The following is a 26,482-nucleotide window of genomic DNA, read 5'->3' on the forward strand; positions in this document are numbered from 1 at the left end:
CAGATATCAGCCTCCTGAGTAGCTAGTATTATAGGTGTGAGCCACCGAGCCCGGCCTTCTTTTTGATTATTAATGAAGAACGGTCATAATTTGTACACACACAGTCTCTCACACTTTCACATGCATACATACATCAGCCTCCATATATACCAGTTTCATGTTTTTATCAACTTTAAGACATAATTTATATACAGTAAAATGTACCCGTCTAAAATTTGCAATTTAGGGCCCGGAGTTTAGCCTGGTGGTAGAGTGCTTGCCGAGCATGCACGAGAACCCAGGTTCAATTTCTCGGTACCACATACATGGGGGGGGGGGGGGGGGAGCCAGAAATGGTGCTATGGCTCAAGTGGAAGAGCTCTGGCTTTGAGAAAGCCCAAGCCCTGAGTTCAGGCCCACCACAGGCAAAAAAAAATTGCAATTTAATTTTAGCAGATTATAAATATCTGTTTCTATTCAGTATAAAGAGCTATAGCAACATTGTCTATGTTAAAAGAAGTAAAATTAATTGTAATAATGTTTTAGTCTGCTCAGTGTATCATATATACCATAAAGTTATTAGTAAAGCTTTTTACATTCTTTGGGTTTTGCTAAATCTTTGAAATTTAGTGTGCATTTTACATTTGCATCTGAACTCACATGGATGGATAGTGGCTACCATATTTGACAGTACATAACTAGATCACTTTTAATCACCCCCAAAATTCTCCTGATTTCATTTTACTGTTCGTTCCTACCCACCCATCCAGACCCAGGCAACTACTGTCATTCTAGAATTTTATAGGAGTAGGGTTGCACATTATATTTTTTCTTCTAGCTTACTTGACTCAACCAATTGGTTTAAATCTATCAAACAAAAGCTTTCTCATCATGCTTAGTAGTAATCTACTAAATTTCCACATTCTAGTATGTCAGCTTTGGGTTGTTTTCCAGTCTTTTGCCATAAAGAATAAAGCTGCTAAAAGTCTTTAGATAAACATATATTTTCATTTCTCTTGGAAAATTAACCAGGGAGTAGAATGATTGAGTCATGTTTTATATTTTGTATTTAAATTCATCTTTTCTCAGACTTATTAGACATGATTGAAATTATTGCATTTTGTATATTTGTGTATGTGTGTGGTTTGTGTTGTTATGCAGCTGTTCTTTGTTTAGCGAGTATCTTTTTCTTTTCTTTTTGGTGCCAGTCCTGGAATCCGAACTCAGGGTCTGAGCCCTGTCCCTGAGGTTTTGGGAGGAGTTTTTTTTGTTTTATTTTTTTGTTTTTTGCTTAAGGCTAGCACTCTACTCTACTCTACACTACAATAACACTGTGCCCATGCTCGGCTTCAGAACTGAGGCTAGCACAGGGTATAAGGTTGGGTTTAGTTCTCTTTGGACACTTGACTTCTCACCTCTTTTTCTCATCCTCCTTGGTATTACAGAGCTAGGCTTTGGTTTTCTGACCACTTCTAATGACCTTTTCTTTTCCAGACCCAGAGAAGGCCTGTATACACATTTGTCTTGTCTCAGCTTTGGTTTGTAGAATTGGACACCAGGTCTTTCTACTCTCCTGCCAAGATCTTCCCCTTTGGTTACTTTGCATTCAGGGTGATTTGTATTGTCAATTGACTCTCATTACTATCATAAGTCTCATGAGTATGGTGAGTCTCTGGATTTTACAGTGTCCAGATTTTTATTTCTGCCTGAAAAAATAAACAAAAGTTTTTTTGTTTTTTTCTCTTGCAAGATGAAGACATCTTGAGGTGTTTTTGTTCTTTTTTTTTTTTAAGTGAAAGTTATACTGTAAAAATAGGAGCAAGTAGCTATTTCAGTATATAGGACCCACATACAAAACAAAGAAAAGGAGGAACGGGGAGGGGGGCTCTCATTTGGTCACCTTAGTGCTATTATAAAAAAAACAAACATACACCGAACAAATGAGGCAAGGTAGAAGGTGCAGGCACTCTTGGGCAATTTAGAAATTGATGCTGAGAGGAAAGAAAACCAGCTCCTGCTGTGGAATACACTGCCCATCCAGGAGCCACCTTTCCATTTGGTAGTCAAGAATTAGGGACCAGAGTGAGGCTTTGGATGGTCTTTGGTGAACAACAAAGAGTCAGGATGTGAACATGAGCCAGGTGCTGTTTCTGTAGTCAGATGCTTTAAAGAACCTCAAAATCCAGAGGAGTCACACTTTATTGTATAATTTAGCCAAGTGATTGGATTCAGGAGATCCGGTCTCATACTTACCAGATGTGGTCATTATGGAATCTGGTAGGAAATCAGGTGACATTGTGACACTGCCTTCTTTTCCTGAATGGAAATAGTTTTGCCTTTCTGTGTTCTTGTTAACAGGTTTCTCTTTGGTGAGATGGTTCTACAAATAGAAGATTCCAAAGGTCAGGGATTTTAGCTATATCCAACTCTTTAGCCTCTTGTAGGCATTTTTTTTTTAAAGCATGTCCTTGGTATCAGCATAGTTCTGAATTCTTTAAGCAGCAACAAGATGGGTGGGAGACAGAAGAAATACATTGTCAGTTTCCTTGAAAATGTTGACACTAAGCTTATTACTTCTGTTGTAAAACCCTGTTCCAGCTGGAAAAAAAAAAGAAACCATCGTGATCCCATGGGACTTGTACAAATGCAACCTGGATAGTGTAGCAGAAATACAGCAAACCCATCTTGGTTATTAACTGTAAAGGGAGGGAAGATGAGAGAAACAGAGCACTAGACATACCCATTCTGAGAGCCACAAAATTCCTTCACTCAGAGGGATGTTTTTGTTGTTGTTTTTTAAGTAAGAGTTTCCTTAATCTGGAGAAAAGCATCTCTGACAAGAAAACAAATAAAATAGTTACAACATACCTTCTGTAAGATAAATCTTTGCAGGTGCAGTTCTGAGCTTGTAGCAAATAGGATTCATAGATGGGCCTGATGGGGGATCTTTATTTTGTTATGTTTTGCTTTGTTTCTTACCTTGTTCTGCATTGGTTTTTATTCCTAATGAACATCTTAAGGCTCAGACCATTATATTTTTATTCTTGTAGTCCTTTACAGTTTAAGAGCTCAAGTCTTCCAACCTCCAGTCTCCCAGGATTTAAGTGCAAAGTCAAAACAGTGTGGATCTTTCATTTTCAGCTTCCTGACAGGGCTGTGTTCAGTTTGCATTCCAAGCCGTGCACACACATCTTGCTTGTTGTTTGTCCAACAGAAATGTTTCCTTTCCCCCAAGCCGGATATTACTGTACTCCCCTAGATGGATAATAGTTTGCACCTGTTCTCTAGAAACTAGAAAAACGCTTCAAAGGCACAGGGTAATCCTTCCAACAACCCTCCAGGCTGACAGTACCACTTCGTAAATAGGATAGGGCCATGGTGGAGAAGACAGATCAACTGAATCAAGATTCCCTGGCAGGAAGTGGAATAGGCCATCTAAGCTCTTCCATAAGACTTGACAACTGTTCATCATTCCAGTATAGTTGATACATTATAAGTGGAATCGTACAATATAGACTTTTAGGGGGAAGAGAGTTCCGTTCAATTTCATTCACTGTAATTATTTCAGAACTTATCCAAGTCATCTATCAATAGTTTGTTCCTTTTTCACTTCTGAGTAGTTTTCCTCTCTGCAAATTGATAAGTTAGTTGTTCATTCAGTTCATGGACATTTTCTTGCTCATATCAGTAAAAACTATAATGACCATTCAGGAAAATATTTTCATTGCTGTTGTGTAAACAGAGCTTGAAAGGCTAGATTATCTGTAATAGATGACTAGTTGGCTAAAATTTTTAAGGCACTCCCAAAATATTTACAAATTGGTTTGTAACATTTTAAAATTCTACAGCAGTAGATGAGGAGCTCTGCTCAGCAAGTATTCAAATACTTGGTTTCATTTTAATGCATTTGTTGTATTACTAGATATATAATACCTTCTAATAATCAGAATCCCTTTTTGCTTGTGACTATTGTTGTGCTTATTGGCCATCCACATATCTTTTGATGGCATCTACCCAAAAGTCCATTTGTGTGTATACTCTCATGTCACATACAGATTAATCTTTTGGATAATTTTTTTTTTTTTTTTTTTGCCAATCCTGGGTCTTGAACTCAAGGCCTGAGCACTGTGCTTGGGCTTTTTCAAGGCTAGAGCTCTACCACTTGAACCACATTACCATTTCTGGCTTTCTCTATGTATAAGTGGTACCGAGGACCACCGTCTTTGTTCATACTAGGCAGGCACTCTATCACTAGGCCAAACCCCTGGTCCCCTTTTAGATAATTTTATTTTTTCTAGTGATTTTTCTCTGTGTGAATAAATTGGATAATTTATAGCTTTCAGGGAATTTATTCATGTTGTCTGTTGCCAAACATTGTGACAAAAAGTTGTTTAAGGGCTGGGATTATGGCCTAGTGGTAGAGTGCTTGCCTAGCATTCATAAAGCCCTAGGGTCAATTCCTCAGTACCACATACACAGAAAAAGCCAATTGTGACCCAATTGGTAGAACATTAGCCTTGAGGAAGCTCAAGGACAATGCCCAAGCCCACCCTGAGTTCAAAGCCCCAGGACTGCCACCCCCCCCCCAAAAAAAAAAGAAAAAACAACACTGTTCAAGGGATTGGAGAATGGTGGCTGAAGCAGTAGGGTGCCTACTCAGTGAGTGTGATGCCTTGACTTCAAGGCCCAGTACAGTGCCCCCCCCCAAGAAAAAGTTATTCATGAATATTGCCCTCCCCCTTTTTTTGATAGGTCATGGGACTTGAACTTCGGGCCTGGGCACTGTCCCTGGGCAGTTCAGCGCAAGTACACTGCTCTATCACATTGGCCACATCATCACTTCCAGTTTTCTGATAGTGAAGTAGAGATGAGTCTCTCAGATATTCATACCCAGGCTAACTTTGAACCACCATCCTCAGATGTCAGCCTCCTGAGTAGCTAGCATTACAGGTGCCACTGACACCCAGATAATTTTCCTTTTAATATATGTCTAATTTGTAATGATGCACTCTTTCATTCTTTTTTTTTTCCCAGTCCTGAGACTTGAACTCCAGGCCTAGGCACTGTCCTTAAGCACTTTTGCTCGAAGCTAATGCTCTGCCTCTTGAGCCACAGCACCATTTCCAGCTTTTTCTCTGTATGTGGTACCAAGGAATTTGAACCCAAGGTTTCAGCATGCTAGGAAAGCACTCTACCACTAGGTCACTCTCTCACTTGTCATTCTTAATGTTGATAATTTGTGTCTTTTTCCTTGTGATCAGTGTGGCAAAAGTTTATCACTTTTTTATTGGTCTTCCATAGAACCCAGTTTTGCTCATTGATTCTTATCTGCTCTTTTTGTTTTATGCCTTGATAATTTCTGGTTTTGGTCTTCATTATTACTTTTCTTTTGGCTACTCATGTTTTCTGCAGTGCTGGGGATCAAGCCCAAAGTTACTTGAATGCTAGGCAGGTCCTCTGCTATAGCAGTGAGCCACACCCTCATACCTCATAGGATGTAATTGGTTATTTTTCTGATATCTCAGTGAATTAAAGATTATTACACTGAGAATTTTCTTATTTGATGTTTCTTGCAATAAAATTTCCTCTAGTTGCTCCTTTCACTTTATCACATATGATGTGTTTTCATTTTCATTTTTTTGTTGGTCATGGGACTTTGAACTCTTGTCCTGGACGCTGTCCCTGAGCTGTACCCTTGAGCCACAGCGCCACTTCCAATTTTCTAGTGGTTAATTGGAGATAAGAGTCTCATGGACTTTAGTGCCCCTGTTGACTTTGAACCATGATCCTCAGATCTCAGCCTCCTGAATAGCTAGGATTACAGGCGTGAGCCACTGTGCCGGGCTTACAGTCTTACTTTTAATGATTCCTGTATACTTTAAAAGAATGTGTTTTCTGTTGTTGAGTAATGTTTTATAAATGCTGGACATCATGGTAAATTTTCTATATTCTTACAACTTTCTCATTTCTTATCCTACCAGTTTTTGAAGCCTCTGGCATTTAATGGTAGATATATCTTTCTCATCTATCAGCTTTTGCTTTATATATTTTGAAATTATTTCAGGTGTTTCAACATTCTGTCTTGTATGTTCTCTTTTGTCTCTACAAAGTGATTTCTTTATCCCTGATATTACTCTTTGATCTGAAAACTGTGCTTTTCATATTAATATAGCTACCATAGCTTTCTCTTAATTAGGGTTACCATATTATGTTATGTTGCCATGTGTTACGGACCAAACTGCCTCCCTCTCCCCTCATGCTGAACTCATGTGTTAAAGCCCTAATAACTCTAAACCAATCCCCAAAGTGACTGTGTTTGGAAACTGGGCTTTAAGGAGATGATTTAGGTTACTTGAAGGCTACAATCTACTAGGAATAGTGCCCTAAAGGAAGATAAGGAGAGATTATTAGTGCATGCTCACATCTGAAGCACAAAAGAAGTAAACTTCTTTTGTTTTGACATATGTGATTAAATTCCCTTAGATAGTATGTTCTTTTTGTTTAAATGATCAGTTATCTTTTGAAGAGTTGTTTTTTTTTTTAATATAACTTAGAGTTTTGTTGTGTTTTTAATAGCAACTTGGGGACTGGACTAGACATTGGGAGATTTCTATTTAAGGCCAGACTGGGGAGGAAATAGTTGTCAAGGCTCCATCTTGACCAGGAGCTGGACATGGTGGCCTGCATCTATTACTGCAACAACATGGGGAAAGTATAAACAGGAGGATCATAGTCCAGGCTGATATGACCCTAAAATGAGATCTTACCTCACTGAGCAAATAACTCAAGTGGTAGAGTGCTAACTTGGCTAGCATAAAGCTAAACCTTTTGAAAACTAGCATTTATGACTCTGTGTGTGTGTGTGTGTGTGTGTGTGTGTGTGTGTGTGTGTGTGTGTGTGTGTGTGTGTGTGTGTGTGTGTGTGTGTGTGTGTTTTTTTTACCTGAGCAGATTTCTATTTGGTATACATTGCCCTCTGCCAAAATGACTTTGTGCAGGATCTTTGTGGTACTAGTGTTCTTGCTGACTTCTGTCAGCTTGTATATATCTGGAAAAGTATTTTTCTTCCTCTTAGGAATATATTTTCACTAGGTGTAACATTCTAGGCTGATAGATATGCTTTCTTTCAGTAGTCTGGTTATACTGCCTCCTTGATTTTCATTACAAAGTTTACCATATACATATGTGCTCCTCTAATGTAATTTTTCCTTTACTATCTTTATGATTTCATTATTAGTTTTGAATGGCTTGGGTTTTATATACCTTGGTATAGTTTTCTTCATATCTCTTGTGTTTGAGCTGCTTGAGTCTCTGATTTTATCATTTTCATTAGAGGAGGAAGATTTTCAGACATGATAAATATTTAAACTGTTCTTCCCCCATCTGACTTTCAGGGACTATAATTATAAGTATATGATAAAATTATATTTTATAATTACATGTAATTATAAATTATAGATTATAAAATGTAATTACATGTCCATTAGGGTTATTTGCCATTGTCCAAAGAGCTCCCTGATGATCTCGTTCAGTTTTTTCTTGTCTGTTTCATTTTGGATATTTCTGTTATATCTTCAAGCTTGCTCTTTTTCCTCTGCTTGTGCAATGTGCAATTCATCTCTCACCCACTGTGTCTTTCAGCTAACATGTGTTTGCTTCTAATTGTTCAGGTTTTTTTTTTAATAGCTTCATCATTCTGGTCATGTTGAAGCATTTCTCTACCTTCATTTCACATATCAAGCATACCTATTACAATAACTTTTAATGCTCTCATCTTTAATTCTGATTTTTGCTGGTTATTTTTTCCCTCTTTATAGAATCATACCTTTCTGCTTTTAGAGGACCTGGCTATATTTTGTAAAATTCAGATCTTTTAGATTTTATCTTGTTGGCTAGATTTTTTTTTGTTTGTGCTTTCCTATTGCTTTTAATTTTAATTTGTTTTCTTTGTGGTTCTGGGAATTGAACTCAGAGCTAATGTGTGCTAGGCAAGTGTTCAAATACCAAGTCATCCTATTCCTAAATAGTTTGATCATTCTGAGGCTTTTGTGGGGGAAAGAGGAGTGTTTACTGGGGTTTGAATTCAGGGCCATGCACTTGCTAAGCAAGTTATTATTTTGGGCCACACTTACAGTCAGTCCCTGATGCTTTATCTGTTTTCCCCAGCAGAGTCTTACTTTTTGCTCATATAATCCTCCTATTTATGCTTTATATGCAAGTACCTTACTTTTATTGATTTTGAGATGGGGGGTCTTATAAATTCCTCCCCCCGCCCCCATTGGCCTAGAAAAACAGTCCTCCTGATCTTAGTCTCCTGGGTAGCTAGGATCACAGGTGTGATCCACAATTCCTGGTTTAGTTTTATTTATTTGTTTTGCCAGTCCCAGAGCTTGAACTCAGGTCCTGGGCACTGTCCTTGAGCTTGTTCTGCTTGAGCCTAGCGCTCTACCACTTGTCGCCATAGCACCACATCCAGCTCTTTCTGTGTATGTAGTACTGAGGAATTGAACCCAGGACTATGATCATACATGCTAGGCAAACACTCTACCACTTTTTTTTTTTTTTTTTTTGGCCAGTCCTGGGCTTGAGCTCAGGGCCTGAGCACTGTCCTTGGACTTTCTCAAGGCTAGAGCTCTAGGACTTGAGCCTCAGCACCACTTCTGGCTTTTTTCTATGCATGTAGTACCGAGGAATCGAACCTGGGTCTTTGTTCATGCTAGGCAAGCACTCTACCACTAGGCCAAAGTCCCAGCACCACTTTTGTTTTTTTTATATAGGACCTCACATTTTTATCTGAACCAGACTCCAATTTCAAGCCTCCTACTTCTGTCTCCCAAGTAGATGAGATTACAAGTATACCCTGCCCCAATGTTTAAACTGTTAGTCAGATGCAGACATATTCCTTGGTCTGTGAATAGTTGTGCCTCATTTTTTAAAGCAGTGCCCTTCTTGACCTCCACCTAGTGCACTGTGAATTAACAAGGCTATAGTACTATAACTGATGGGGATGCAAACTGAGCTCTGGAGCTCTCCTTTCAGGGAGTTCCTGTCTGCTGCACTAGCTGGTATTCTCACGCACATGTTAATAGCCCTGGGGGTTTCATTGGAGGGGCTCAGTTCTGTGTCACTCTCTGCTCTGGTACCCTTTGCTGTCAATTCTTGCCAAATTGATTACCCCAACCGCCCAGTTCTTTCTCTTCCCTGATCTGAAGGCTGAAGTCAGCACTGGGCTCACTCCATGCTTTGCCCTCTCTCATAGTTCACTGCTCTTTGCTGCCTGCTGTCAGAAGTCTAAAACCCATTGTTTTATACATTTTGTCCACTTCTTTCCGTATTGGTTTCAGGAAAGAAGGGGAAAATATAAACCTACTTCTTAATATTCCATTTTAACACAGAACAGAAGCAACATTTTCTTATTTATTGCTGGTAGATAGTAATTCAGTTAAACTTTTTTCTTTCTTTTTTGCCAGCCCTGGGCTTGAGCTCAGGGCCTGAGCACTGTCCTTGGACTTTCTCAAAGCTAGAGCTCTACCACTTGAGCCTCAGCACCACTTCCGGCTTTTTTTTTCTATGTATGTGGTACCAAGGAATCAAACCCCAGTCTTGTATGCTAGGCAAGCATTCTACCAGTAGGCCAAACCTCCTGGCCCCTCAGTTAAACTTTTTTTTTTTTTTTAACCAGTCCTGGGCTTAAGCTCAGGGCCAGAGGACTGTGCTTGGATTTTTCTCAAAGCTAGAACTCTACCACTTGAGCCTCAGCACCACTTCTGGCTTTTCCTAAGTATGTGGTACCAAGGAATCGAACCGGGGTCTTCGTGCATGCTAGGCAAGCACTCTACCACTAGGCCAAACTCCTGGCCCTCAGTTAAACTTTTAAGTGATGTTTTTATACCAAACAACTTGGAGTATCATGAATCAGTTATCAGTTGGGTTTGGGGTAGTAAATCTCAAGGATTTTCAATGACATGTTTATTTTTCACTCCTAGTACTTCCATCACTGACTATTGGAAGCTCTACTCTATCCCTTAGTTATTTTAGGTCTTAGGCTGAAGTGTTCTATTACGGTAAGAAGATGGGTGCATAACACAATAAATCCTTCCATGTTTCATCTGAAATACATGTGTGCTCACATTTAATTGGCTGGGGTCTGATGAGCAGTGATGTGTTGGCTCATTCAGCCTCACAAGCACTGTTGGTCCACTTCTCTTCCCAGCAGCAAATTTAGGGAATTGGTTCTGTCATTGCTATGGTTTAGATGACTATCCCCCAAAGGTCCATATCTTGAAAGATTTGGTCCCTCAGGGTGGTACTGTTTTTGGAAGTGGAGCCTAATAGGAAGCTCCCCAATCATAGGGGTGGGTGGGGAGAACAAAGCCTTTGTGAGGAACTACAGATCTCCAGTCAATCACCAGAACCAGAAGTAGCTCTGTGGCTCAAGGAATAGGGTGATAGCCTTGAGCTGAAGAGCTCAGGGACAGCGCCCAGGCCCAGAGTTCAAGTCCCACAACTGACCAAAAAGAAAGAAAGAAGGCCTATCATTTCTTTTCTTTTTTTTAATTTCTCATTCTCCTTTGACTAGAACGGTAACGGACTTTACTATGTCTTTTACTTATCCTTCAACTAAGTTTCTCTAGGGTTCCATTTATATTTCCTGGTTTTTGTTGTTTTTTAATGCTTTCAGAGTAGTCTCATTTACACAGTTGATTCAATTATAAGCCATAGATTTAGTGACTCTCCTAAATTTTCCCCCTTTGCCAACCTCCTTCTTGGACTTTTATAGCTAAACATCACTGTCATGTCCCAAAAGTATCTCAGGTTCAACTAGACCTCATTCCTCTTTCCCTAGTATACATTAGTAGACCTTTCATGTGTCCCTTTGTTTTCTGTTCCTGGCCATATTTTTGGCAAGTGATAGAAGGATTCTTCTCATAGATAAAATCAACTGACTTCAGATTGTGTTGCTACTGTTTCCCTAAGAGTTCCTACTGACTCCTGACCTTGTGTGTGCTGCTGTTCTTTCTGCTTCCTCTTTACTTGTCTGAGAAAGTCACCCAGTGAAGCTCACTTCAGCCTCCCTTCACCCTCTCATGAGAGTCCTCTCGGAGTCCTCAGTGGAACTCAAGTCCTATGAACTAAGCCCCTCAGAAGCCATGGGCAACCTTGCCTCTCATCCTTGACTTAATATCTGGCACCTGTTAGATTCCTTATACATTGACAAAAGAACAAATGAGCAAAGAAAGACATACTCAAAATCTTACGTTCATTGCAAATGTGTGTGTGATAAAGAAGAATAAGCTAATTAAAACTAGCCCAGGAAATGTTTTCTTCACATCTGCAGGCTCACTTAAGCAGACCCCCCCCCCATTTTTCCCCACAGGCACCCAGTATTATGGAAGCTGGCATTCATGTCGGTCCTGGCATGATAGACAACCTGATGAACCCAGACAAGACTAAGATAAACTACTTGTCCTCCAGTAGAATAAATATTTCAAATAAAGTCAACCCCAGAAAGTCAGGCCAAACAGCTATTGATCGCTTAAAGCCTGAACTTAAGCCCATTGAATATTCCAAAGTTCACCTCCATGCAGCTTGCCTAAATGATGATCAATATGCAATTACTGCCCCATTTAAACATGCCTCACACTGCCTACCTGAAGAGGGTTTTACTTTTAAAATCTTTTGTTTCTTGAATTTGCTTAGGCCTGAAAAAATAGAGAGACTTGGCCAAGCAAGAGTGCTTTGCCTTTAGTATTTCAGACAATTCTGTGTCATTTATGAAATGGTCTCAATTTATGGTAAAGGGTACCCAAAGGTACTCTGTGCTGTGACTGTCATTTATTTCAAGAGGCCTTTTCCTAAATGGCTAAACAATGGGAATATTGTAACTCAGTTTCATAATTCTGCTTGCATGATTATCTGCCCTAGTCATGACCTTTGTGAATTCCAGCTTGTAAAGTAGGATGCTAACATCCAATTGTAATATGAACAAATATATTATCTGTCTAGCTTCTTATTAGAATTTCTTGAGATAAAAAGTCCTTTCCTGCTAGATTTGGGACCTTGTTTACCCTGCTCCAGATAGTTAAGATTTCCTACTCCCAAATACTCCTTTTTCATAGGGCTGCCACAGTCCAAATCTTTTGTCCTTTCTCACTCCCACTGTTGCTGTAGGCTCCTTACTGCCCTCCTTGCCCCCAAGCTCTGCTACTCCAGTCCTTTTATCTCATTGCTCACAGGCTAGACCTTCTAAAAATGTACCTACCTGATTTGAAACACACCTCAGCTACTATGGGATGGCACTCAGGTTCTCTGGCAGCACATCTAGGGCCTGATATGATGATGATGTTCTTGCTCTTTGTCATCCATCTCCCAGTACTGGCATCATCCTCTCTGCTTCCCTGATTGACCTGTTGTACTTGTGCATATGCTGTGTATTTGCTGCTGCCACCAGAGTCACCCCACTTCCTTCTCTGCAGACACTTATCCTTTCTACTCAATACTTTGTCAAGGCTGCCATTGACACCTTTATCTGCTTCTCCCAAATAAAGTTTTGTCTCCATATCTTACTTTTGTGGGCTTAATTTCCACTACTTCAGGCTTTTAAAATTATTTTTAACCTGCCTGTTCTTAAATTGTTTAAAAACATGGAGCATATACTTCTAACAGCTAATAAGCTTACTGCAGTAGCAGTAACCACTCTGAGTAGTTGAACTGCATGTCGTCAGTGAGTACCGGGGGGCTGCTGTGACGAGTGTATTGCAAGAAACTAAAGGTAGAGAGTTACTCCTATTGTCTTCCTTGTCCCTCCTACTAAGTGAGATATCTAATATCTCAGCTTTCATAGGAGAGATAGCCAGTAATTATTTCTGCTTATTTATTAATTTAGCCTCTTCAAATAGATTTAAATATTTTTAAGCAGAAGCTATGTCTTTTCATTTTACCTTGTATCTGTTGCAGTGCTAAGTACTCAGTATATATTACATATTGACTTGGTTGGTTGATTTACCATCTGTACTACATTAAGAATGACTGACTTGCTCCTCTCTACTTCATAAATCGTTAAAATAAAAAAATAATGTAACTTATAGAAGAATATATGAAAGAGTTCTTAGCACCCAATAATAAAGATAACCCAACCAACCCTATTTAACAACAAACAGAGCATCCAAATGGACATGGTTCTAGAGAAGATACAAAAATGGCTGATTAGCACATGGGAAAGTACTTGACCTCTTTAACCATCAGAAAAATGCAAATCAAAGTCACCATGAGATACCATTCTACACCACTCAAATAATGAGAACCAAAAACTCAGTGTTGCCAGTGTGGAAAGATCAGCATCCTTATACACTGATGATGGAAATGAGCTCTAGCCTTGAGAAAGCCTGAGAACAGTGCTCAGGCCCTGAGTTCAAGCCCCAGGACTGGGGGGGAGGAGAGGTAGAAGTTTTGGGTTCTGATAGCTAACACCTATAATCCTAGCTACCAGTAGGCTAAGATCTAAAGATAACCATTCAAAGCCAACCAAGAACGAAACTCTTACATCCAATTAAAAACTACCCCAAAAGAATTGGAAATGGAGCTCTGTCTCAAGTGCCCTAAGCAAAAGGAACTCAGGTACAGTGCCCAAGCCCTGAACTCAAGCCTCGGGACTGGCATCCTCCTCCCCCTCCCCCCAAAAAAGGGAAGCTGGGAAGGTAGCGTGCCCTCCTAGCATGCTCACCCAGCATGCACAAAACCCTGGGTTTTAATTCCTCAGTACCACATACTCGGAAAAAGCCAGAAGTGGTTGCTGTGGCTCAAATGACAGAGCACTAGCCTTGAGCAAAATGTGTCCTGAGTTCAAGGCTCAGGACTGGCAATAAGTAAATAAATAAACAAATAAATAAGTAAAAATTTTTAAAAAGGTAGAAGAAATTCAAAGGTCCCATCAGCAGGTAAGTGGTTATTATAAATGAATTGTGGCAGATCTGGTCAGTTATAAGAAAGAATTACCGGGGCCAGAAGTTTGGCCTAGTGGTAGAGTGCTTGCCTAGCATGCACGAAGACCCGGGTTCAATTCCTCGATACCACATACATAGCAAAAAGCTGGAAGTGGTGCTGAGGCTCAAGTGGTAGAGCTCTAGCCTTGAGAAAGTCCAAGGACAGTGCTCAGGCCCTGAGCTCAAGCCCAGGACTGGCAAAAAAAAAAAAAAAAAAGAATTACCATGTATTAACATGCTACATGAGTCAACCTTGAAAATATGGAGCCAGTGAAAGAAGGAAGTCGTAAAAACCACAGTCACAGCACAAGTAGTAATTGCATAAGGCTGGTGAGATAGTGGATATAGGTTTCTTCATTCATACATGGTTCTTCTCAGGGTAATGAAAATTTTCTACCAATGACTGCGTGGTGGTGGTGGTGAATGTGCTAAAATCCATGTGTTTTACATATTAAATGGGTGAATTAATTGCTCATGAATGATACCCTGATAAAGCAGCTAAAAAGCAAGAAAAAGCAATAATAAATCATCTACAATCCCTCTAACCTCTGGGGGGGAAATTATCTCCTAGCATTTTATTTTAGTTCATTTCTTTCTAATCTTTTCTTCCCCCAGTCCAGGGACTTGAACTTAAGCCCGGGCACTGTATCTGAGCTTTTTTCTCCAGGTTAGTACTCTACCACTTGTGCCATTCCACTTCCAACTTTTTACAGATTAATTGGAGATCAGAGCATCACAGCCTTCCCTGCCTAGGCTGACTTCACATCTTCAGATCTCAACCTCCTGAATGGCTAGGATTATAGGCATGAGCCACTGGCACCTGCTGTCTTTCCAGTCTTTATTTAATGAATTTTTAAAATTGTCATAACCCTTCATATGGAACTTGGAAAAGTTCCTGTTTTGTTTATCATGCTAACCATAAGAAATCATTTATTTATTACAGACTCTCCCTAGTTGTTAACAAGTATGTATTTAAGTAGTTTCATTTTTAAATTTACTTTTTCTTTACTGGGTACTGCTGTAAATACACTTTGTTCTAAATTTTACAACTTCCTTATGAAATGGACTTTGTAAATGTGAAACCTCTTTCATTTACAGAGAAAAGAAAATCTCCCGGAGCAGTGCCTTGAAAGTACTGGACCATGCCATGATTGGGCCCGAGGGCACAGACAATTGTCATAAGTTTGTGGACATTCTTGGCTTACGAACTATCTTCCCCCTCTTTATGAAATCTCCCAGGAAGATCAAGAAAGTGGGAACCACTGAGAAAGAACACGAAGGTAGGGTTCACCAGAGAGGTCAGCCTCATTTGGTACATTAAGAGAAGTGGGGAAATCAGAAATGTCAATTTTTCCTGAGTGTGCATTTGGAAGTCACTTCCTGAGAGGAAGAGCATTTCCTTGTGCTTTTCTTTCTTTTTTTTTTTTTTTTTTTTTTTCTTTTTGCCAGTCCTGGGCTTGAGCTCAGGACCTGAGCACTGTCCTTGGACTTTCTCAAGGCTAGAGCTCTACCACCTGGGCCACTTCCGGCTTTTTTCTATGTATGTGGTACCAAGGAATTGAACCCGGGTCTTTGCATGCTAGGCAAGCACTCTACCACTAGGCCAAACTCCTGGCCTTTGTGCTTTTCTATCTAACGATTTTCCAGGCATGGAGAAGCAACCCAGAGACCCCAGATCACTGATGGCCATTCTTCTTGCCCAGTGCTTGTTCAAATCCTGGTGGCTTCATTCCATCTGGCCTCTTAATAGGTCTGTGTGTGAGGGTTTTGTTTTCTTCATTGTAATTTGTAGCTTGATGTCTCTCTGATGGAAGACCCTTTTGAAAAGAGTAATGAGGTAGCAGCAAACGTCACCTCCAGAGTGGTACCTTCATGTATTTCTGTATTAAAGTATGATTCAGCCAACATCAGGAATTGCTGGAATAAACTATTTACAGCCCAGGTTCCCCTTTTTATGTTTCTCCTCCCTGATGGTGCACACTCCCAGCAAAATGCTGCCATGAATTGCGACGCCGTAACCAGGGTAGTTACTGCTAGCCCAATCTCCTCCTGCTATTGTCTAGTGGCCTGCTACATCCCTCCTTCCAATAAATAGCTGCAGTGCACTCTGGAAGGCTTGGGATTTATGAGCATTGACAGCTCTGCTGGAGGCTAGCAGACGCTGGCACCAGGGAATTTACATGGTTGGATGGCTGTTTTAAAGTGCAGGGATGGTAGAGAAGGATGAAGGGGGAGGGGGTGGGCAAGAGAGGTAGACCTGAGCTATGCTGCAGTCTCCTTTGATTGCCTTACAGAAGTTACAGTTGTTACTTGAACTGGGATCCCCCCCCCCCCTGCACACTACTGATTGATAGAATTGGCCTAGGGACCTGGCTGCATCTTTTGCAACCCCCACCCCCCACCCCAAATAAGTGTTTGAACACTTATGTCTTCTCAGACTGACCTGGCTTCATTTCTCCCAATTTGAAGGTAGGAAAGGTAGTATGGCTTGTGTTAGGACATTACCTCAAGTGATGTCTTCTGTGATCAAATCACTTCCCAGAGAGGCTGGCAGCCATACCCTGTGGAGTAGAGATGTGAGATCAAATAGAGGCTTTAGTCCAACTCAAAGAAAATAGTAAGCAGACACTAACTGCAAGCACACTAGCCCCACTGCTGGCCCTGCTACTTTCCCCATTCAGCAAAATGAAGCATGATAGAAAGGAAGGGGCTTTTGGAGGTCTAGAAGGTAAACTTTGGGCGCAGTCACTATTCACTGCAGCCTACTCTGTCCTTGGCCCTATTTTACCATTGCTCTCTCATTTAAAATTCACAGCATCCTCATTTATGCAGATTAGGGAATTGGCTGAGAAAGGAACAAAACTATGGTTCTCCAACTTACCAGCTATGTCACTTTAGATATTTTGCTTAACTTCCCTACCTTGCATTTTCCTTTGTAAAATCAAGGGACATGACAGCAAACCAGAAGCTCTGATGTCTGCACTTTTGGATTCTGAGGCACAGGCCCTAGTTGTCCAGCAGTTCCATAGCCAAGAGACTCATCAAGGATTGTGCTATGGCCAAGCTTCTGGTTTTCACTGAGAGACTTGGCACCATGTTTTGAGGCAGCTCTTGCTCTGTGTACATGGCTCTGAGAAGAGGAAGAAATGACAGATTCACTGAGCAGCTGTTTTCCTTCTGAAAAATGTGCCCGATGGTATGCTGGTAACAGTACATTTACTTTAGAGTGCCCACATTAGGAATTTGATAACACTATATTAGTGGGGGCAATGGCTTGGTTAGACAGCTCCTAGAAGGCATGTTTGCGCTATAATGGCTGGTGAGGATGAGCCCTGTATCCTGAATACACCAGTATCCTGGGCAGAAAGGAACCCCAAGAACAGAACGCCACTCTGCATTTCTTCCATCTAGTTAGTGGCTGTATCTCAGACTGCCCCTTAGCTGAGAATATAGTGGGTAGGGTGAAAATGGGGACAGAGCAGAGCAGGGCACATACATCTGCAAGATTTCTTTGTTCTGTCTTGTCTTCCAGGTAATGCCTGGATGCTCTTGGTGAAGTCCCCCCCCCCACCTTTTTTTGTTGTTGTTTTTTGTTTTTTTGTGGGTTGTTGGGCTTGAGTTCGACCTGGGCGCTGTCCCTGAGCTTTTCAGCTCAAGGTTACCGCCCTACCCTTGAGCCAATCCCCGCTTCATTTTTTAGAGGTTAATTGGAGATAAAAGTCTCAGATCCTTTTGTGCCTGGCTCTGAACTTTGATCCTCATATCTCAGCCTCCTGAGTAGCTAGGATTACATGCGTGAACCATTGCACCCTGAGTCCCTTTTGACAAGTGCATCACCTTGTGTTTACTGGCCCTTCGGGATATTTGCAACTGTGCCCAGCCCATTTCTGCCCCCAGTCTGTTTCAGTCTCACTCCATCAGCTGTAGTGACTTCTCTGACCTGTCTATCTCTGTCTTTTTATCATCCTTCAGGTGCTTAACTGGGCTGTCTCTTTCTCAGGAAGTCTAACATGTACTAGGACAGGACTGAATCCCTACTCATTGGACTTTGTGTCATTACTCTGAGACCGTAGAGCCATCACAATGTTCTTATCACCCCTGGGTCCTACTGCCCAGCATGGTGCTTGCCATGGAGTAGGTACTCAGTAGATGTGTATTGCTTCCATGTGAACAACCAGCTCCTTGAGTGACTGTTCATTGAGGACAAATATGGATGAAACTGGAATTGCTGCAATTTAGTTTTTTTGTGTGTATGAGTCAAGTGGAGGACAAGAAATATTGTAATTGAAACCCATTGAGGTTTGCATAATAAAACCTTCAGAAATGGCTTGGGGAGGCACTTGGTGAGGGGGCTAGGTGGTTGGAAAGGATTGTCTTGCTCTTGGGTACAGTAGCATGACTGTCTGCCTTTCTGTTTCTGTGAAGAACAGCACAGTGTATATTGTCTCCTTGATATTAACTACTTCAGAAGAGGAGGGAAGAAGAAAAGCACTCAGATCCAGAAATGGCATCTGACCTTTACTTCCCAGTCTCTTTTTAAAGTTCTTATTAAAATAGGTCCAATTTTCCTTGTATTGCCTCATTAGGTAGGTGAGTTATTGAGTTTGTAGCAGTTCTAGTTAATTGCGCTGTTTTAACATGGTTCCCCTGGAGGCTGTTAAGAGCTTTGGAGAGGGTGAGCGGCTGAGCAGTGTGCAGGTGTATGGCAAGCACGCTGGGTGCGGGCACACATTTCTACCTTATCCACAGTGACAGCAGTTGATAACAGGTCAGCGCTTCAGAGGATACTTTCTGTCATCTGCCCAGAATTTAAGTGATTTAAGTAATTTAAGTGACATACAGGAGGCATGTAGTTGCCTGTGCTTCTTGGTCAGAGCTCCCACCAGGATGAGGAGAGGTGAATGGCAAGGCTTCCCTGTGGTCAGGGAAGAAGGGATATCAGACATTGGAGGTGAAGCATAATTTCTCTTATTACTTCTACTGTATTGCACTAGAGTTCAAATTCAGGGCCTCATGCTTGGTAGGATGGAACTCTACTACTTGAGCCACACCTCCAACACTAGAAAGAAACCTCTTTAATGTCTTCTGGTGGGTTATGGTGGTGACCTCCCATTCTATGAGACCCCCTTTTATTAAGACTCCTGACATGTTCAGCATATAACAGAAAATGAGGTTGGTCCTGTGTAAGCCAGGAACAGAATAAAAGGATGCTACTCTTCCTAGGGTTCCCTCTTAGACCCCCCTGTATAGCATGGCCTGTCCCTCAGGACTTTATCTTCACTGGTAATGTCACTTCATGTACTAACTTGGGCAATCTCATCTACTTGCTGCTTTGACTGTTTATCTGCCATTGGCTCTTAGACCTTCAGCCTCGATCTTTCTCTCAGGCTCTAGTTGCCAGAGCTGATACGCCTCACATTTATGCACACTCAGTCTGTCAAAACCAAACCTATGCCATCTCTGGCTCCAGCCTTATTGTTTTTCCTGCCCTGATAGGTAGCCCCACACACCATCAGCAGAGACTACCACTTGTATTTAACTCTTCAGGCTTTCAACATTTAACTGATCTGAAGTTCTGTGAATTCTGTCTTGTAAAAATCTCTTTACTCAGCCCTCTAAACCACCAGGTTTCTGCTGTAGTTGCTGGATTCCAGCCTTAGTACATTTTTAAAGGGCCCACCCAGGGGAAAAAGATGTTCTCAGCCCTCATCAGACTTACAGAAGGGGGAAACAGAAACATGATTTTGGCAAAAAGCAATTTTACAGATTTCTACCACAATATTATATTAACATTTACAAAGACATTCTTTTCATTATTAAAGAGAACAAGAGAACGGAAATACTTAGATAATTCTGGTGAAGGGAAAGGTGTAGACTACTACCCTGGAATTCAGCCAGCCAGTCCATTTGTTTTTACTATACCCAGCTCCTACAGGATGCCTGTCCATATGTGAGCCTCAGCAAAGTTATAACTTCAGGTCTGATAGCAGGTAAGCAGCTGACAGACTCAAGCTACCTCAGTTTTTAATCACAGATCTAACATTTCATGACACCATTGCCATTACGAATGGTTCACTCTTGTGGCCCATACTGGCTTAGTCTTCCCTGCCTGGATTGCTGGATTGCTCTTTGTTAGACATTGGCTCTTATTCTTTCACAGTGGATGGAATAAATAGCAGAATGACCTGGCAAAATTGTTTTTAGGCCTCTCATAGTGCTTAGTGCATGCTATATGCTCAGTAAACAATGGAAGAATAAATTAACTCATTCATCATGTGCTGACTTTGATGAGCACTACAGAAGATCAGTGTGGAATTATTAGTGTCCTACCATTGCTAACTTGTATGTGGTTCAGCCATGGAGTGGCACACACTTTCTGTCCATGGTAGTGTTTAATAGATAGCCCATGATTCTGGAGATTCTTAAGAAAGAAAGAGATGGCAAATTTGTATCCTTTTTTTGAAAGGTAAATAATACCATTTTACTATTATGACTGTAAGGGAAAGAGTGATTTGAACACTTTTAGCTAGTTATTGGGATATGAGTGATTAAGACCATCAGCTGTGATCTAGGCACGGTGGCTCATGCCTGTAATCCCAGCTTCTCGAGATGTAATGATGGGAAGAATCATGACTCAAGGTCAACCCAGGCAAAAAGTAAGCAAGACCCCATCTCAACAAATAAGCCAAACAGTTGTTCAAGACTATTATCCCAGCTATTTGGTAGACTGTAGAGTAGGAGACCTTGGCCCAAGGCCAGCTAGGGTTAAATATGTAAGACACTATCTGAGAAATAAGTAAGAAAAAAGGATTAGGGGCATAATTCAAGTTATGCTTGTCTGGTAAGCTAGGGTTAAATGTAAGACTATCTGAGAAATAACTAAGAAAAAAGGATTAGGGGCATAACTCGTTATGCTTGTCAGGTAAGCTTAAGACACTAAGCTTAAACCTCATTGTTAAAAAGAAAGAATGTGAGCTATGAAGACCCGGGTTAGTATGTATGTCCCATCATTTGTCAGTTATGTGACTTTGGGAAAGTTGTTTAATGTCTCAGCCTCCATTTTCTCAGTCATAACATTGGGGTGATAGTGGGATCCATCTTATAAAGGCAACATGAAGATTAAATGAAGTAATATAGATCAGGTGTTTGGAAACCTGGTTTCACTAGTATTAGGGCTGGAGTAAGGTTGGGTTTTCAATAAGTCTTCATTTTTTACCTACAATTTCATAATTTAAGAAGTACATGCCTGAAAGAATGCTTTGCCTTCCTGAATCTTCTAAGCTTACAGATAGATTGTAAACAGGGCTAGTCCTTTGTATAAGATTAAAACCTTCTCAGAAAGGATATACTAGGTCTCCACTTCTCCTTTACGTGACCTTTACTAGAAATTTCAAGGTTTCTTTTTTCTCTGTTTTTGTATTCCCCGTGCTTGGAAATCAAAACAATGGTCAATGAAGATTGAGCAGTACTTAATATTAAGAATAGCAGGAAACCGTATTCTATTGGGCACTTTGTGTTAAACAAGGATGAAAGTGTCTTGCTGTTGGTTTTGTTGCTCTCTGAGAACCTTGTCATTGAATGGTTCCTGGATCAGTTCCCTTTCTCTCCCTCTAACTGCTTGTCTCTCTTCTGACCTGGATGACAGCATGTTGTGATGCTGAAATAAGCAATGTGTTTGGATTGGGGATCCTCTGAGTGGGTTGGAAGGGAGATGATAGTTGTACACTGGATTTTCCTAGCAACTTGTTTACCAATGAGGGAGACATTGAGACAGAAGGTGTACGCCATCCTGGGCTAAGGTAGGAACAAGCTCACAATCATTGTTCATTTATTCAGCATCCACTATTATACTCAGAACTTTACAGGTCTCCAAATGAATTACGCATTTCTATCACCATTTTACAGATACGAGTTCAGTTTCCCAAATCCCTTTTTAGTAAGTAGGTGACAGAAGCAGAACTTGAGTTTAGGCAGGTTTCTTAAGGTGTTTTTCAACATGGTGACTCTTTGGGTCTCCTGGTTGCTTTTACAGGGGCAGCACAGACTCATGGGAGGATTGTTTTTGTCAGCAAGCACACTTGGTTTCAAACTCCTATCCACAAACTTAGTATTGTAGCCTTGGGGAAATTATTGAATCTTGAATTCCTCTTCAAGCAAATTGCCTGAGGAAATCATCCCAACATGTTGTGTAGGGGGAAAAAATGATCATGACTATCCTTACACGGTATCTAGCATGTCTTTGGTAATAGCATGTCTTTGGTAAAGTCTTTGGTAATAGCGCTACCACCTCCCTTCTAAAATAGCTATCCCCTCCTCTCTCCATTTTATGTGTGTGTCAGGTGCAAGCTTTTACTTTTTGTGAGTGTGAGAAAACAACTGTGAACCAGGACACTGGGTAGGCAAGCTGGAACATACAAGATTTGCCACAGAGACAGGACAGTTACTGTTCACCATGATGCTTAAAGCCTGACTTCTCAAGTGTGGTGCTGGCCATTGGAGCCCAAGTTCATTTTTGCATGATGGAGGCACCAATACCCTTCCTTCTCTTTCTGTCTCTGGCTGCCAGTTTAGGCTACCCTTGTAGAGGTCCATTTCTATGGATAGGTGCTCAAAAATAGGGCAGGAAGGCCCCATTCATTGTCTCACTAGATGAACCACTAGTCTGTGCTTTGTGCCAGCTTGGTATTCTAGGTGGGAGGTGAACAAGCTCACAGCCCAGCTAGGAAGATGAAGAAATTGAATTTATGTTATGAGGTAAAAATGGAGGCTGAATGAGTTCCCTGCTCACCTAGGAGACATAGAAACCTGCATTTATATTACAGAATAAAAGGCAGACAGAAGTTTGAGGCATGGTAAGGGGGTTGCTCACCTGAGTGGTAAGAGAACAGGTGGAGATGAGAAACAACCCTACCTTACCTTAGAATTGTAGCCAAACTTTAGTGAAGTTAGCCAGATGAAGGAAAGTCATATGGAAAATAAAAGCTTGAAAGGGATTGACTGCAGTGAGCCTGATACCTGACTTGCTGTCAGCATTATGTAGGACCATGGAAAATGCTGTAATCCGTGTTGCCTAGTCCACCACCAGTCTGCATAAAACCATTGGTTCTGCACTGTTCTTAGCTCCTCTGGAGTAGCTCTGAGAGCAGTGTGGCGCCAATTCTTGCTGGGTTTATTGTGGAGTGGGAGACTGGGTAGCTATACAAAACTAGGTGGGTTATTATACAAAATTGGGCCCGATTGCCACTGAAGAGGTGTTGTGCACCCAGACCGACTGGGTCCATCTGTGGGCAGAGATAATCACCATGTGGGCACCAAGTGAGCCTTCATAAAGTTGACTATTACTGTAGTTTTTATTAGTTCATACTGGGAAAGAACTTTAATTTTTGCAGGTGCTAGGGGTAACATTAATTTCAGTTATTTTGACTATTTCAGCCAATTTAACACAAATTCAATTATCTTACTTTGGGCCTAGGTGGAGAGGGTGGGGAGAAGCATTAATTATTTTTTGTTTTTCTTTTGCATTTTTCATTTATCTTTTTAGCAGCATTAGCAGAATTCTTACTTTGGAAAGAGAATTTTCTACCAATGCATTTGTGGATTTTTTCCAGTATGATTCTGTTAGTTTTTATTTATAATCTTGATTAAATTTTATAGAAATGGTTTAGAGTGTAATTATCTCCTTTATAGAAGTAAAAACACATACCAACAATATAGAAGCAACAACTGAGAAGTGACCAGACCATTTCAGGTTATTTCCCTAGCATTTTTAGGTGGTGCCAGTACAGGACAATAACTCAGGAGTGAGGCGGCAATTAACTGTGGACCATGATTTATAAAAATTGAACATGTGATCTCCATGGGGATGCGCTTCCCAGTGTCATCATGTGGGGATGTTTTTGTTCCTAGTATTCTTTTTATTCTTTCACATATATTCTCATTTCACCCCATGCCCACGCTTGACAGATGACTGGACACCAAGTCATGGAGTAGGCCTTCAATATAATTAGGGGGCGACACTATATTTTTAGAATGCAAGAAAGTCCTCGGGTTAAAGGATTAGGTTGTTGAGGTGATTGGTGTGGTGAGCTGTGCTTGGATGTCAGGGTGGCTTTTCCAACTATTGTGAGTGTGCTGGGACATCCCACTGGCAGGGAAATGAGGTGTGGACAGAAGGCTGCAGTGACAGGATCCATTTGGTTACAGTATAAGAAAAGGAGATGAAGATATATGTCCAGGTATTTTTTAATGCATGAATATTTGTGTTAGACATGTTGCTATCAAATAGAAGATAAGGTGTAGAAGGGGGAAAACTAAAGATAAATTTGTATACATTTCACTGCTCATAAAAAATACAATTATATGTGAGGTGTTAGTGTCCTTCTTCCTGAACTCTTGTAATATTGGATATAATTTTTATATGCAACAACCTGCAGGTTGTTGGGGAAATGCTCTATTTAATCATGTTGCAGTTTTGGTTGTTTTTTTTGTTGTTGTTGTTGTTTTTGTTTTTTTTAATAGTAAGAAAATGTCTTTGGCTTGTTTCTGTAGCCAGATTGATTTTGCTTATGGGTGTCCAGATGCTGATGAGCTGTAATTAGCATAAGAAGGAGGCTGGAAAGATGTTGAACATTCTTTCCTGGTAGCCAAACAAAGGATCCCCAAACGGAGGTTATTCTCAGATATCAGCTATACTAAAGAATGTCTGTTTTGGGCTGGGTAGATCATCAGGGAAGAGAGGCTATTGGGGAAAACATTTGCTGCAACTGGTAGCAGGGTAGTTTTAAAGGTTTTAAGAAGCAATGCCTCCAGTAACCTAGAAGAGAAGATCCCTTGGCTGGCTTCAGAACATTCACCTTGGCATTCCTTCCCTAACTCTCCTGCCTTGTTCTTGGCAAGTCATTTAGCTCTTTGAACCTCAGTTACAGCATTTTTAGATGGGGCTGATAATATTTCACAAATGCAGCAAAGAGATGGTGTGTTAAATTCCATGTTTTCCATTTTCTTTTCAGTTCTTTTCCCCCCTTATCCCAGGCTCTAAAGTAGAAAAAAACTGATTGTTAATTTGTTCCTTATTTGCTGTGGGGTTATCATGAAATAAATTAGGCATATCATTTTGATAATCACTAAAAAACATGCCTACAACTTTCTTAAATGCATTGATTACCAATAAATCATGTCTGTGTTAAGTATGCCTACTGGCTGGCAAACTTCTGGAATAACAATGTTTCGTGCCTGTTTAACCAGCTCATCTGCCAGGCCATGTGTCAGCCCTTAACCGGCTGAGCTGCCAGACCATGTGTCAGCTGGTCTGAGGTTACTGGTGATGATGGTTAGATAGTGAACTCACCCTTGGTATTGCTGAGTTCCAGAACATACATGATGTCATTATCCCTAACACCATCTCTGGGTGGGGATCAGCTTGTTTTCTTACTGAGGAAACAGCCCCAAAGACATTAAGTACTGTCTCAAATTGTGCACAGTTTAAGTTAATGTCTGCAGGAAACTAAAGCCCAAATTCTTAATACTGAGCTTTAGTCTCTCAAGGAGATATCTGAAACCCAGAAAGTTAAATGACTTTTAATCACCAAGGCAACAATCCAGAAAGTGCTGTTTCTAGATTTTGTTGTGTTAATCCTGGTTTTAATCTCCTTAAGGCATCCCTTTCATTTCTCTCTGCTTTGGAGTTTTATTTGTGACGGTTAGGAAAACCACTGTAGCATAGGTACCTCTTGAATCTGATCTCATTGTTGTTCCTACCCACAGGGCCCATTTGTTCTCCTCCAGTCCTTTCTCGGATGGTTGCAAGCTGTCTTCTTCCACTATTCTCTGTGGGAATCCTTGCCTCTCTCCAGGACATTCTTTACTCATTGTAAAGAGTTCTGAGAGATTGGTAGGCTGCCTCCAACATATTTAAAATAGCAATCTTAATCCTTTAAAGTCTTCTTAATACAAATCTAAAGTAAAATCTAGACTTTGACAGAACAATGGAAACCTACCCTTTGGGCCTTCTCTGGTTTCCTTGCGCATCCCCTGCACAGTTCCCAGGAGCCTGAGCTTTGGTATTTCCTGCTGTGGGCCTCCTTTCTCACCTCCATATTTTGATATTCAAAGCCTTATTTTTTTTTTTTTTGCCAGTCCTGGGGCTTGAACTCAGGGCCCGAGCACCATCCTTGGGCTTTCCTCAAGGCCAGTGCTTTACCATTTGAGCCACAGCACCACTTCTGGCTTTTTTCAGTATATGCAGTACTGAGGAATCGAACCCAGAACGTCATGCATGCTAGGCAAGCACTCTATCACTGGGCAAAACTCCCAGCCCCTAGTCAAAGCTTTTTTAAATTTTTTTTATTGTTATTGTAAAGGTGATGATGTACAGAAGGGTTACAGTAACATAAGTCTCATAGAGTACATTTCTTTTTTGACAATGTCACCCCTCGCTGTCTCCCAGTTCACACAGCCTTTTTAATGCCCCGTCTCTGTGGGACTTACTCTTCGGAAGTCCCTCCAAATCATACCCCGCCCCC

At 40.9% G+C, this 26,482-nt stretch overlaps 1 protein-coding gene across 4 annotated transcripts in view; it reads left to right on the plus strand.

The window, feature by feature from the left end:
• Positions 1-26,482, plus strand: part of Ctnnbl1 (catenin beta like 1) — a 158,008-nt gene that overhangs the window by 87,719 nt on the left and 43,807 nt on the right. For all 4 annotated transcript variants that reach the window (XM_090352335.1, XM_090352334.1, XM_090352336.1 and 1 more), the window contains one exon: positions 15,060-15,241. In XM_090352335.1, coding sequence (XP_090208461.1) covers positions 15,060-15,241 — 182 coding nt within the window. The remainder of the gene's footprint in view (positions 1-15,059; positions 15,242-26,482) is intronic.

Source organism: Megascapheus bottae, chromosome 18 (genome assembly GCF_031878675.1).
Source record: "Megascapheus bottae isolate mThoBot1 chromosome 18, mThoBot2.hap1, whole genome shotgun sequence".
Classification (NCBI taxonomy): Eukaryota; Metazoa; Chordata; class Mammalia; order Rodentia; family Geomyidae; genus Megascapheus; species Megascapheus bottae.